Source organism: Lissotriton helveticus, chromosome 4_1, assembly GCF_964261635.1.
Source record: "Lissotriton helveticus chromosome 4_1, aLisHel1.1, whole genome shotgun sequence".
NCBI lineage: Eukaryota > Metazoa > Chordata > Amphibia > Caudata > Salamandridae > Lissotriton > Lissotriton helveticus.
This window is the reverse complement of record NC_136063.1, coordinates 101889816-101902527: the sequence shown is the minus strand read 5'-3', so window position 1 is coordinate 101902527 and position 12712 is coordinate 101889816. Positions and strand designations below refer to the sequence as shown.

Genomic DNA, 12712 nt, shown 5'->3' with positions numbered 1-12712 from the left:
CAAAATAAGATAAAAGATAACGAGAGTGAACAAAGGACAGATAGCAAGGAAAGATCAAGGGAGTGACAGAAAATAACAAGGAAAGCAGAGCTAGGAAAAAGATGGAAGAAGACCAGGAGGTAAAGGTAAGACGTAAGTAAGAAAATGGAAAATCCGTCCTCAACCTCAACGAAGTATAAAGCAGGAGACAGAGAGAGCAGACGTGCCAAAGACAACCCCCAAACATACGCAGTGGCCAGGCAGGCAAGAGAGGAAGGAAGATTCAGGCATGATGCAAACCGGGTACCAGCCTACACACTGACACAAAGAAGAAGAAATAACCGATCTCCTCCTGAACAGGGAAGAGAAAGAATGAAAATACGAAAAAGGGAAGCCTGGAGACAAAGGTCGACAACAAGTAAAGTGAGTCCAGAAACCAAGGATGAAAATAGGGATGACATCACGAGGAAAGCTGGACCTAAATAAAACCGAGAAGAGGCAAAGTCGAATAGATACAGTATAACTAATACTCCCCCCCCCCCCACCCCCCACCCCCCATTTTCAATAAAACCATAACAATCCGATATAAGTGTAATATTGCGTTCTACAAAACAGCAAAATACTGAATGTAAAAAGACAATAACATCCAATGGGACTAAGACCCATGACTCGTCCTCTACTCCTATGCAAGAGTGTGAGGAGCACTGTAAATAGGACTGTAATCCATAGTGTGAAAGCCTGTGAAAGGACAACCTCGCGTAGAGGTAAAATGCAGAGCAGAGAAGAAATGGGTCTAAAACCCATAAGACGCACCCTGTGTGAGGATAGCAATGTAAGCATAGATGGGACTGTAACCCATAGAACGCCCTGTGTGAGGGTGACAATGTGAATGGGACTTTGACCCATAAGACTATGCCCTGTGTAAGGGTACTAGTGTAAAAGTGAATGTGACGGTGACCCATGCTACGGTGCCCTGTGTAAGGGTAAAAACCGTATGTGACCTATGTAAGCAAGAATATGTGGGCAAATGGGGCTTGTACCCATTCCCGGACAAGATTATATAGGCAAATGGGGATAGAACCAGATCCATCCTTATTTTGGAAAAAATAAAGTGAAATATAGGGCCGCACTGAACAATCCTTAACAAAATGTGTGGGTAGCACTGAAGCTATGTAATTCTAAATAAGTATGGCACGTTGAGAAAAAAAAAAGTAACTGAATACGAAAACATTTGCGCCAAATGTCATTAGCATAAGAAAAATGAAGCGTTTATCCCCAAATGCTTTTTGTATAAGTCGCAAATACGAAGTATACAAAACTTTACTGACATCCCAGCCCAGCACACAATGGGCTCGCAATATGAAAAAATATTGGATAGGCAGAATGGCAAAGTTTAGGGTCTGCTCGTCACCGGAAGCAGGCGGACGCGCAAAGCAGCAACTTAAAATTCTCTGTGCACTTCTAAAGCAGATGTTGCTAATCGTAGAGAACTGTCCAATGTCAAAATAAAATCCACGGACAGGTACTGGTACATGACCCACTGGTTCCTTTACTCCGAAAAGATGTGCAGAACCGCAGCGAACAGGAAAATATCTGCTCTGTTCGTGATTTGAAGAATGTGATCCTGAGCTGTATTGTGAATGCCAGACACTCCGTGGCTGTGCACTTTAAATGGCGCCACGTAGTAACGCAAGCACCAGATGGCTGCAGGCACGCTGCTGCGCTAAACAGAATCACTAATCCGTAGTCGTGCGTGAAATAGCTGACATCATAGAATATCTTCGAGGAGACTAATGCAGCTACCAGTTTGAGGTAAAATGAATGCGCAACAGAATAAACTGTCAGAAAAGGTTTTAACGGGCCAGTTGAAGTGTAATAAAAGTGCCTGCGAAACTTGCCACTGATTTAGGGTCACATAGTGCGGCACTCTTCAGCTAGCGGCAAAGAAACCACAGTACACGTGGAAAAGTAAAAATATGTCCAGAGACAGTAGCTTACACTCCTAAGTGTGAATAGTGTCAGAGTTTGATGAACTGGATAAAGGAAGTCTGTCACAAAAAAGCTTAGATGACGGGAACACTTACAGTAAGCATGGCACGAAACTCACCAGCACTGTTCCCTCAGCAAAGTGTGAGGATGGAATGATGCGCCGAACCTTGCGCTGTTTTTGACATCCATAACAGTAGGAGGCAGTAGCTGTGGAGAACTTCAGAGGCTGGTTTACAGTGAACAGCAAACGCTCTGATGTAGACATGAAACTACTTGCGCAAGGTCACATGGTGTTGAAGCTTGGGATGAAGGGGCATACTATCCAGCAATGTTGATGAGCACAAAAAAGGTGGGCTGATAGTAACCAACAGCTAAGGAAAGTTGAAGAAACACTGACAAACACCAGTGCAACGCCACACGTAATTCACCAGAATGTGCCCAAGGTAACACAGCATAGGCAGGAGAATGACTCCAGTACATGCCGCTTGTAGTGGTAAAAATCAGGGTTGTGGAGTGTGTGCCAAAGAGTGCACCAGCAGGATAGAGATTAATGCTCTGCCATTAAAGTAGATGTGCAAAAAGGCACAATCAGTAGATGTTTCACCATAGTCCCAAAAAATAACATAAGCTAGATGAGCACAGCACGGCTGGGCTAGGGCTGGCCGATGGTTTTGACCACTGGTAGGGCTTAAAGGCGTAGTGCTTTGTGCTTACTTGTTTCGTGATGTCTTATTTTCTTTTCTGTGAAGTTTTTCTTCCTTGTATCCGTCTTGGTTGTCTTGTGAGGAACATACATGTTTCTTGTTCGCTGTTACTCCTTTCTTGTGGATACCTCCTCTTGTGAAAATTGTGGTTAGTTTCTGTAAATTTTGCCATCACCAGGTCCACTTGTACGTCAGGTACCTGAGATCTGCTTGTAGCTGTAGGTTCGTCAATTCGTCGCCAAAATGTGTATTGAAGAAGGTCCACGCAGGAAGTAACAATTCAGTAAGATTTATTCAAGCAGGTAACAAGTAGTATTACATGTAGTTATGTTCTGTAGGAGAGACCCACCAGGAGCAGCCTGTCTGCTGCTCAACCCATACCTAACTGTCAATCAATCAATCAACACACTTGTAGAGCGTGCTACTCACCCGTGAGGGTCTCAAGGCGCTGGGGGGGTGGTGGAGGGGGGGGGGGAGGGAGTGCCGCTATTTGCTCGAAGAGCCGGGTCTTGAGGAGTTTCCTGAATGTGAGGTGGTCCTGGTCAGTCGTAGGTGGGCGGCGAGGGAGTTCCACGTCTTGGCCGCCAGGTAGGAGAATGATCTTCTGGAGGTGATTCTGCGGATCCGTGGGACGGTGGCGAGGGCGAGGCTGGCGGAGCGGAGTTTGCGTGCTGGAGTGTAGAACGTGAGGCGGTTGTTGAGGTATTTGGGACCTATGTCGTGGAGCGCTTTGTGTGCGTGTGTGAGGAGCCTGAACGTGATCCTTTTGTTGACAGGGAGCCAGTGCAGGTCTCTCAGGTGGGCTGATATGTGGCTGTGGCGGGGGATGTCGAGGATGAGTCGTGCAGATGCGTTCTGTATGCGTTGGAGTCTTTTCTGAAGTTTGACTGTGGTTCCTGCATATAGGGCGTTCCCGTAGTCTAGTCGGCTGGTGACGAGGGCCTGGGTGACCGTCTTTCTAGTTCAGGTAGGGATCCACCGGAAGATCTTACGAAGCATGCGCAGGGTGTTGAAGCATGAAGATGAGATGGCATTGACTTGCTTGGTCATCGTGAGGGAGGAGTCCAGGATGAATCCTAGGTTGCGTGCATGGTCAGCGGGTGTCGGTGCGGTGCCCGGTTCTGTGGGCCACCAGGAGTCGTCCCAGGCGGATGGGGATTGTCGGAGGATGAGGACCTCCGTCTTGTCTGAGTTCAGTTTCAGACTCCTTAGTTTCATCCATTCAGCGACATTTTTCATTCCTTCCTGGAGGTTGAGCTTGGCGGTAGCTGGGTCTTTGGTTAGGGAGAGTATCAGCTGGGTGTCGTCGGCGTATGAGATAATGTTGTTTGTGTTTGCGTGCGATGGTGGCGAGGGGGATCATGTAGATATTGAAGAGGGTTGGGCTGAGCGATGAGTCTTGGGGTACGCCGCAGATGATCTTGGTGGCCCCGGAGCGGAAGGGAGGGAGGCAGACTCTCTGGGTTCTGTCGGAGAGGAACGAGGTGATCCAGTCCAGAGCTTTACCTTGGATCCCGGCGTTGTGGAGGCAGGTTATTAGGGTGAGATGGCAGACTGTATCAAAGGCGGCTGAGAGGTCTAGGAAGATGAGGGCGGTGGTTTCCCCGTTGTCGAGTAGGGTCCTGATGTTGTCGGTGGCTGCAATGAGGGCGATCTCGGTGCTGTGGTTGGCTCGAAATCCGGACTGGGATGGGTCAAGGGATCCATTGGACTCGAGGAATGCGGTCAGCTTTTTATTGACTATCTTCTCGATCACTTTCGCCGGGAAGGGAAGAAGAGAGATGGGGCAGAAGTTTTTGAGGTCTTTAGGGTCCGCTGTGGGTTTCTTCAGTAGGACGTTGATCTCTGCGTGCTTTCAACTCTCTGGGAAGGTGGCAGACGCGAGGGAGTTGTTTATGACGTTCCATAGGTGAGGAGCGATGATGGTGTCGGCTTTGTTGAAGATGTGGTGAGGGCATGGGTCGGATTGGATGGTGTTCATGGTGCGGGCGGGTTCTTCGGTGCTGATGGGAGTCCAAGCGCTGAGGGTGGTTGTAGGGGGCGTTGGTTCGGTGGCTGGAGGTGGAGTCTGGGCGCCAAAGCTATTGTGGATATCGGCGATCTTGCGGTGAAAGAATGTGGCGAGGGATTTGCGGAGGTCTTGTGACGTTGGGATTGGAGAGCTCTTTTACCATGCTGAAGAGTTCCTTGCTGTTGTGTGTGTTGTTGTCCAGCTGTTCTTTGAACAATGTCTTTTTGGTGGTGCGGATCAGCTGGTGGTGTTTGCAGGTGGCGTTCTTGAGGGCTGTCATGTTTTCTGTCTATTCGCGGCGCCAGGTTTTCTCATGGGTTCGGCAGGATTTCTTCGATTCTTTGAGGTCGTCGGTGAACCATGTTTTCCGGTTGCCGGGCTTGACTGGAGGGTTCTTCAGTGGTGCAAGGGAGTGGGCGCAGTTGATCCACTGTGTGAGGTTGTGGGCTGCGTCGTTGGTGTCAGTGGTGGTGATAGGTGGGGTCTGGCTCAGTGATGTGGTTAGCTGGTCTGCGGTGACTTTGCTCCAGCATCTACGGGGAATCTGTTGCGGGCGGTGGTGGGAGGTGAAGTGGATGCAGCTGTGGTCTGTCTAGTGTAGTTCTGTGGAGTGGCTGAAGGCAACGTGGCTGTTGGCGGAGAAGCCTGGGTCGAGCGTGTGGCCGGCGTAGTGGGTGGGGGTGTTCACCAGTTGCTTGAGTCCGAGGTTGGCGAGGTTGTCCAGCAGGGTGGTGGTGGTGTTGTTGTCATTGTTGTACTCCAGGTGGAAGTTCAGGTCCCCTAGGAGGATGTAGTCTGATGAGGGGAGGGCATGTGGGCTGATGAAGTCGGCGATGGCTTCACTGAATTGTGTGCGTGGGCCCGGGGTCTGTAGACGAGGGTTTCTCTGAGGGTGGTTTTGGGGTCGGTGTGGATCTGGAAGTGTAGGTGTTCGGCGGTGGTGAGGGCATCTTCAGAGTTGGTTGTGACGTCAATGATGTTCCTGTAGATGATGGTGATTCCTCCTGCGGTTTGGTTGACGCGGTCCTTTTGGGTAATCGCTATAGCCATCCCGGACGGCTACAAGATGTCGGGGGCTGAGGAGGCGTTCATCCAGGTTTCTGTGAGGAAGCAGACGTCTGGTGCTGTTGTATCGAGGAGGTCCCAGAGTTAGACGGCGTGCTTGTGGATGGAGCGGGTGTTGAGCAGGATGCACTTGAGTTGGTTGTTGTTGCCTGGTCTGGGTGGTGGGACGTTGGTTCGGACGCAGGTGAATTTGCAGGTTTGGCAGGAGCAGGGGCCGTGGGTGCGCTTCGGAGTGGCTCGGTAGCAGGCAGCTGGTCGGCCGGTGTTGAGTGCGCGGAGGGTGGTGGTGTCGGATCTCAGTCGGGTTTCTTGGTTTCGGCGGGGGCCAGGGGTTCTGGCGCTGGGCGCGGTTCAGGCGCGGACAGGCGCAGACTGGCTTGCCTTTGGCGCGCCAGCGGCGCGGCCTCCATAAGAAGGGCTCTTGGAGGGAGGAGCAGCTGGGAGGCGGGAGCGGGGCGGCGAATGGGGCACCAGGGGTGCAGGGCCGCAGGGAGGCAGCGGCGGGAAGCGCGAGGGGGGGAGCGGGTGGGGGGCAGAGGGGGGAGGCCACGGGCACTAGGGGTGACGAGAAGAATGAGGAGAACAGTAGAAAAAAAAGTGAAAGAAGGGAAGTCATAACAGGGGCACAGAAAATGGAAAAGAAGGCAAGAATAGTCCGAGGCAGAGGGCTGCAACGAAACAGGCTACACAGCGGGCAGCGGCGGCACAGGGGGACAGTGTGGCGGCTGAGGGGGCGACCTACCTAGTGACAGGGTTAATGGTTGCTCCCTTTACCACCGCGCGGCCTCCATAAGAACGGCTATGGGAGTGAGGAGCAGCTGGGAGGCGGGAGCAGGGCGGCGAATGGGGCACCAGGGGTGCGGGGCCGCAGGGAGGCAGCGGCGGGAAGCGCGAGGGGTGGAGCGGGTGGGGGCTAGGGGGGGAGGGCACGGGCACTACGGGTGACGAGAAGAATGAGGACAACAGTAGAAAAAAAAGTGAAAGAAGGTAAGTCAGAACAGGGGCACAGAAAATGGAAAAGAAGGCAAGAACAGTCCGAGGCAGAGGACTGCAACAAAACAGGCTACATAGTGGGACAGCGGGGGGGGGCCGTGTGGCGGCTGAGGGGGCAACCTACCTGGTGACAGGGTCAAAGGTCACTTCAGCTCTCAGTGTCCCAACATTCCGAGGCATCATCAGACTCCAACATTCTAATGAGTCGGAGCACAGGCACTGGCTGAGCATGGGTGGTAAAATACCTTACAGTATATATGCAGGATACTACATATTTGTTTCCACGGCCTGAGCTGTATCAATACATTTCTTGTTGTTGTACATACTAGGATAACTACTAAATCATGGCAGTTTGTGATCGAACTCATTTAGGTTCCCATTGCTATTCTCGGTTTTGTGGCAGTATCGCCTCTACAGAAGAAAGCACGTTTTTTCATGTAATATAAAGAGACCACAAACAATGGTCAAATGCATATGATGCCAGAGCCCTAATAAAGGTGGTTTCTAAAACAGACATTTGCCTGTGTTCTATTTCTCATGCAGTTGTGGAAGTGCAGCAATGGCAATTATTGTGATGTTATCTGTGTTAAAGAGTTTTTACCACTTCCAGGGAACTTTTGGGGTCAAAGGCCGTATGATATTACTTCTGCTACCCATGGCATTTTAGTGAATAGATATCCATGCTAATGTGTCCACTTCGGAAAAGAAAGTCTTAATGGGAAAGTAGAAGAAGGAAAATTAGCTCTGAAAATGCACAGGTTTTCCCTTTTGTGCAAATAACACACAGAATGCCCACTTCACTAGACTGTTGCTGTGCCAGACAGATCTTTGGAGCCTTCTGCAGTTTCATAAAGCGGAAAATGTTTGAAAATCTGGATTAGGTAGTATGTGGTAGAATCGTTTTGTGACTCTGCTCAAGGTGAACTAGTTTGCTAACACTAGAAATACGACCCTTTATGATCTTGCATTCATGCTGGTAGTTCATTCCCCTCAAGAGCTACATACTTTACTTAACCCCTTGCATGCGCGGCGAATTTTTCGCGCTGTGCGGCCGTTTTAAAGAGTGGGCGGGATCATGACGGCCCCCAGCCGTCATCAGCACACGCCCACCGTGATGCATGACGGACGGGGGCCGTCATCAGCATGGAAGGGGTTAAAAAGATGTGTTTATTCTCCTAGACTAAATGCATGCAACTTTACGCATGCATGAAAATGTGAGATTGGCAAAATGACCCCTCACGTGCGCACCACCAACATGCCCACTGGTTGGTACTCACCAGTTGTACACACTTTTGTCATCATTGGTGGTTATTTTGCCGGAAAATAAAGAGAAGTGTCCAAGAAAAAGAAAGATGCAGTGAAGTGAAGCAGGCCACACCTCACGGTGGCCTGGTCATTTTGCCACTCTCACATTTTTTTCATAGCACTGAAAGTGTGAATGATTGTGTTTTAGAGTTAAAAGGAGAAACTTAACCCTTTCCTGTTTTGGAGACTGTCTTTTATAAAGGTCTTTTATAAAGATTTTTGTTGTGTTTAAGTAGAGGTGCTAAACTTGTTGCGGCTACCTATAGGAGTTGTTTGAATGCTATATGAGATAGCATATCACACACAGTTTAGAAAGTAGTGAAGAGGTATGCACCTTTGAGACCAGGTCTTGTTGTAACGATTGGTCTTGATACCACCAAGGTGTATGACGACTTCCTCCAAAGTGTGGCATCTTCTTGTCCCAGAAATCACTATTCCTCTAAAATCCATCATGGCTGAAATAGCAGAGCAGCAAGAGCTAGCTTAACCAACTAAGGTGTCGATTAGACTGGCGGATGGATCTGCGTCTGTCCGCCACCCCCGAGGTGGAGGGACCGTCCGCAGGGGCAGCGGCGGTCCCTCCATAGGAATTGGGATGTGACCGCCACCCTGGCTGTCACATCCTGTATATTTAACATTGCGGCGGTTGCTGCTTAAAGCAGCACCCACCACAAAGTAAAAAATGCATGCTTTGCATGTGCATGCAAAGCATGTGCCTGCCTGCGGTGCCTGCCGCTTTGTGCATGTACATGCAGGGGGGTACCATAGGTACCCCCCATGTGCACCCCCCCAACAGCCTGGGGGCCCGCAAGGGGCCCCCAGAAGCAAAGGTGCACATGCTTTTCCACGGCGGAATATCCGCCGCGGAAAAGCATGTCTCCGCACACATCATAATATGGCTGCCCGCTGATCCCACCGCCATCATAATCTGGGGGTGGGTGTTTTCAAGGACCGCGGCGGTGAATCCGCATCCTCCGGGCCGGCGGTGGCTTCCACTGGCCCGGAGGATGCAGATTCACCGCCATCATAATCGACCCCTATGTGTGGCTCATTTCCATTACTACCCCTCCTGCAAATTCTTCTAAGCCTGCCATCTGGCAGGATGAGGGGGTGGGTATGGCTGGCATTCTATTAAGCAATCAATCAAGTGACTTGTAAAGCAAAACTACTCGGCCTTAAGGATCTCAAGGTGCGGGGGGAAGGGGAACCGCTGATCCGTTTAAGGCACTCTGGTTCAGCCTAGGATGTCCTCCTTTGAAACCCATGCTTTAAGGCCCACCCCCCCCCCCCCCCCCTGCTTGGGCATTCGTTTGCTACTGCAGGACTCCCTCCATCAGAGCACCTCTGCGCAGCCAAGCACTTAAAACCTAATCAACGCAACCTGGCTAATCCGATTAGAGCCGACCAATCCGTGAAGACTGCAGGAAGGCTGGATTTTGGCTCACAGTAAACATCTTATAATTTTGTTTCTGTACAAGTATAGATAAATTCAACAGTAGCAATCTTTTGAATTTATCAATTTTAATCTGTTAAGCCTTTGAATGATATTGTGTTTCCTTCCTACCAATAATTATGCGTGCATAAAATGTTGCGATTTAAGCCGATGGTCCTAGTGTCTATAATGAGGAAAAAAGTGAAATGGGTAGACTTCGCTCACCAGGGTTTATTAAACATCTTTTATAAGGATTTTGCTTACAGTTACATGACCCCCACCAATGGGGCAACTAGGGGAGACTCTGTGGATACCTAATATGTAACAATAAGGTAGATTATCTTTTTTTAAGTGCCCATACCAACAAAGTCTAGTTTAAACACAATTTACTTTTGAAAGCTGTGCTGCACAGCAAGGCTGCTTTTAAAATGACCTCCGGCACTCTGCAGTGCACACATGCCGGCGCAACAAAGGTTGCTGGCCTCTAAACTTCCATGCCTTATTATGTCACAGTTTTACTAGCTGCACTTGAAGCGCTGCGTCCCTCGTCCCTGAAGCATGTCCTTCAAAAATCTAGCACTGCAAATGAATCGGCCAGGAACCCTTCAGCCTGCGGCAAGTAAAGAAAGCACATATGAGCAGAGGTGGTCACAACTGCGCACAAGATACCCTCAAGCAGTAAGAGACTCCTTAAAGAAAATGGTACTTACAGACTAAAGAAGACGTTTTTGGCGGTTACCGATGAAGACAAGGCAGTACTAAGGAGGGACTAACGAACCTATTAATGAATCAGAAGCCAGCATTTACGAAGGACAATGACCAATATGGGGGGAGAGTGGGTGGGGCTTCAAATACAGTCTCCAATACAGCATGGCTTGAAGAGCAGCGCACCTGCTGCGCAGACTCGACCTACAAATGGGGTGAACAGGGCAAAAGGATGACTTTCTAACAAGTTTTGTATTGTTTGTTATTATATTGAATGCAATAATTAATTTTCGTTGTAATGTAATGTTTTTTTGACGTGGGCACGTAATGAATGTTAATTGATCTATTTCATGACGATGTTGTTCCTCAGTTGATAGTTTCATGCAAAATTATAAAGTATTTAATAAATAATGATGACTGTAAATGTTGATCACAATAATTGAGTTTTGTCACAACGAATTGAAATGTTTTAAGTAGAGTCAGTATTGGCCGTCACATGTTCTAAAACAATTTGTAGTGGCCCAGCCTTGCTGACGTTAAATTGGCCCAACACGTCGATGCCGTCCAATTTCCCATCATTCGGCATAAACCGGTGTTATTATTGCCCTTGTTAATGGTGCTCAATTTACCCCCCTCAGAAGAATGGAAAGTTGACTCTGCTTTACTGGGCTTCAACACCATGTCATTCAGAATTCCTGCATGTTTCACTGGTAACTTCATGCACACTGCCTGCAGTGACAATGTTCTTGAAGTGAACCAGTTGTAACTAAACGTTTGCATTGGTTTGTAATATATGTTTGAAAGACAAACCTATCATGAATTTGAAGTATTGCATATGTATGGTGCTTTAACGAAATGCTATTTGTGTCTGTATTCGTGAAACTTAAGTGTAAATGTAAATCCGTATTCATAAAGCGTGAACTACTCACCCTTACGGGTCTCAAGGCGCTAGGGGCCGTCATGGATATTAAGTGAGCTATTGCTCAGAGTCACATGGTGCTGAGCTGAGCTGCACCAGAGCCATGGATCAAACCGTGAACCCTGTGCTCTGAAGTCAGCTGCCCTGGCCGCTGCACCACACCTCTCCACTGTGTAGTGAACATAAATACTTGTCTATTTACTGAAAAGTATACAAGCTGATTCCTCTTCCCTACTCCTAGTCTCACTTCAGATGCCATGATGGTACTTTTCCCAGGCCACACTCACGTTAGTGCTTAACCGTTCCTCAGGCCCTTCATCTCACCTACTCAGACCTGTTCAGAAATCAAAAAATGTGTATGAATGTGGTTGTTTTAGCAGTTGTGTGTACGTGTTAAAGTCTTTTGTTTTTCTACTCCTCAGGACTCACGTTTACTCTGATAGAAGCCTCCACAGACAAGGATGCTGATGTACAGGAGCAGGTCTACAACTCTCTGTGCTACATGGGCGAATCCGAGCCGGAGCAGGTCTTGCTGGCATGTGTTGAGTACCTGCGAAATAATGAAAAGGTTTGTTCTCCTGTGGATATTTGCAATGAGCAGTGCATATTAAAATTCTGTCTGTGCCATTCAGAATGTTTAATACATTCAAACATAGTAAGCCTTAACCGTCTCTTGGAGAGGATTGTAGAAATGGGAAAAAAGGAATGCATTCCTAGTCACTCCATTTGGAACTCCCCTGTGGTTGTATAATAGGATGAAAACAATCAAAAGAAACCCTCAGGTCTCCTACCCAGGTAATTGCTGAAGTGATCAAACATCTTTGCAATGCTTCACTCTACACTTATGTACTCCAAGCTGAACTGGCATTCCTAAATGTGTTTTCTTTATTCATGAACCAATTAGCAAGTCATCCAAACAGTTTTGCAATATCTGCCCCAAACTGCAAGCCTCTCCAAATTGTAACCAATTAAAAAAATGTGTATCTCTAAAGTGTGGTAAATAACCCCCGGGTCATACTAGCAACAGAAAACAGCTTTCACAGTAAGCTGAAAATAATTTTACCATTCACCATCGGACCTTACTTTGAGGGATTAAAAATATGCTCATGCTAGCCATCTGTAAAGCTGTGTTATCCTTGTGCACACGTATTCACGTACTCCTTTAAATTTTTTATATACATTCTGGTTAGCGCTGCTTCTGTTGCACGTAGTCAATCCGTGCCTTGAGACAACAAAGATATGGAGTGAGAAAGGACCTTCTCACGAAGAAGCGCGCTCAATCACACTTGGAACAATTTGTTCCTTTTAATATTTGAAAACTGATTGTAATTCAAAAACTCATTCCATTTTATAGATGATTTAGACGTTTATTTTCATCTTTCTGACAATCAATGCGTTCATCTTATCATATCAATAAATTCATTTCCCAATCTTCAGAATAACACCCAATGCATTTCGGGTCAAAGAAACAAGGACCCTTCCTCAGGGGTCTGTAAGGAAATCATACAGGACCAGGTTAGTGACCGACTCAATTTCATAACAAATCGTCATTATAAATGCAGACATCTAAAACGATCAATTCTCGATAATGTAAACCTAGTACTATGTCA

The 12712-nt window shown here is 48.0% G+C and overlaps 1 protein-coding gene across 4 annotated transcripts in view; it reads left to right on the top strand.

Annotated features, from left to right (window-relative positions):
* Positions 1-12712, top strand: part of MROH1 (maestro heat like repeat family member 1) — a 2054050-nt gene that overhangs the window by 205608 nt on the left and 1835730 nt on the right. For all 4 annotated transcript variants that reach the window (XM_078686516.1, XM_078686513.1, XM_078686514.1 and 1 more), the window contains exon 3: positions 11525-11670. In XM_078686516.1, the coding sequence (XP_078542642.1) occupies positions 11525-11670 (146 nt within the window). The remainder of the gene's footprint in view (positions 1-11524; positions 11671-12712) is intronic.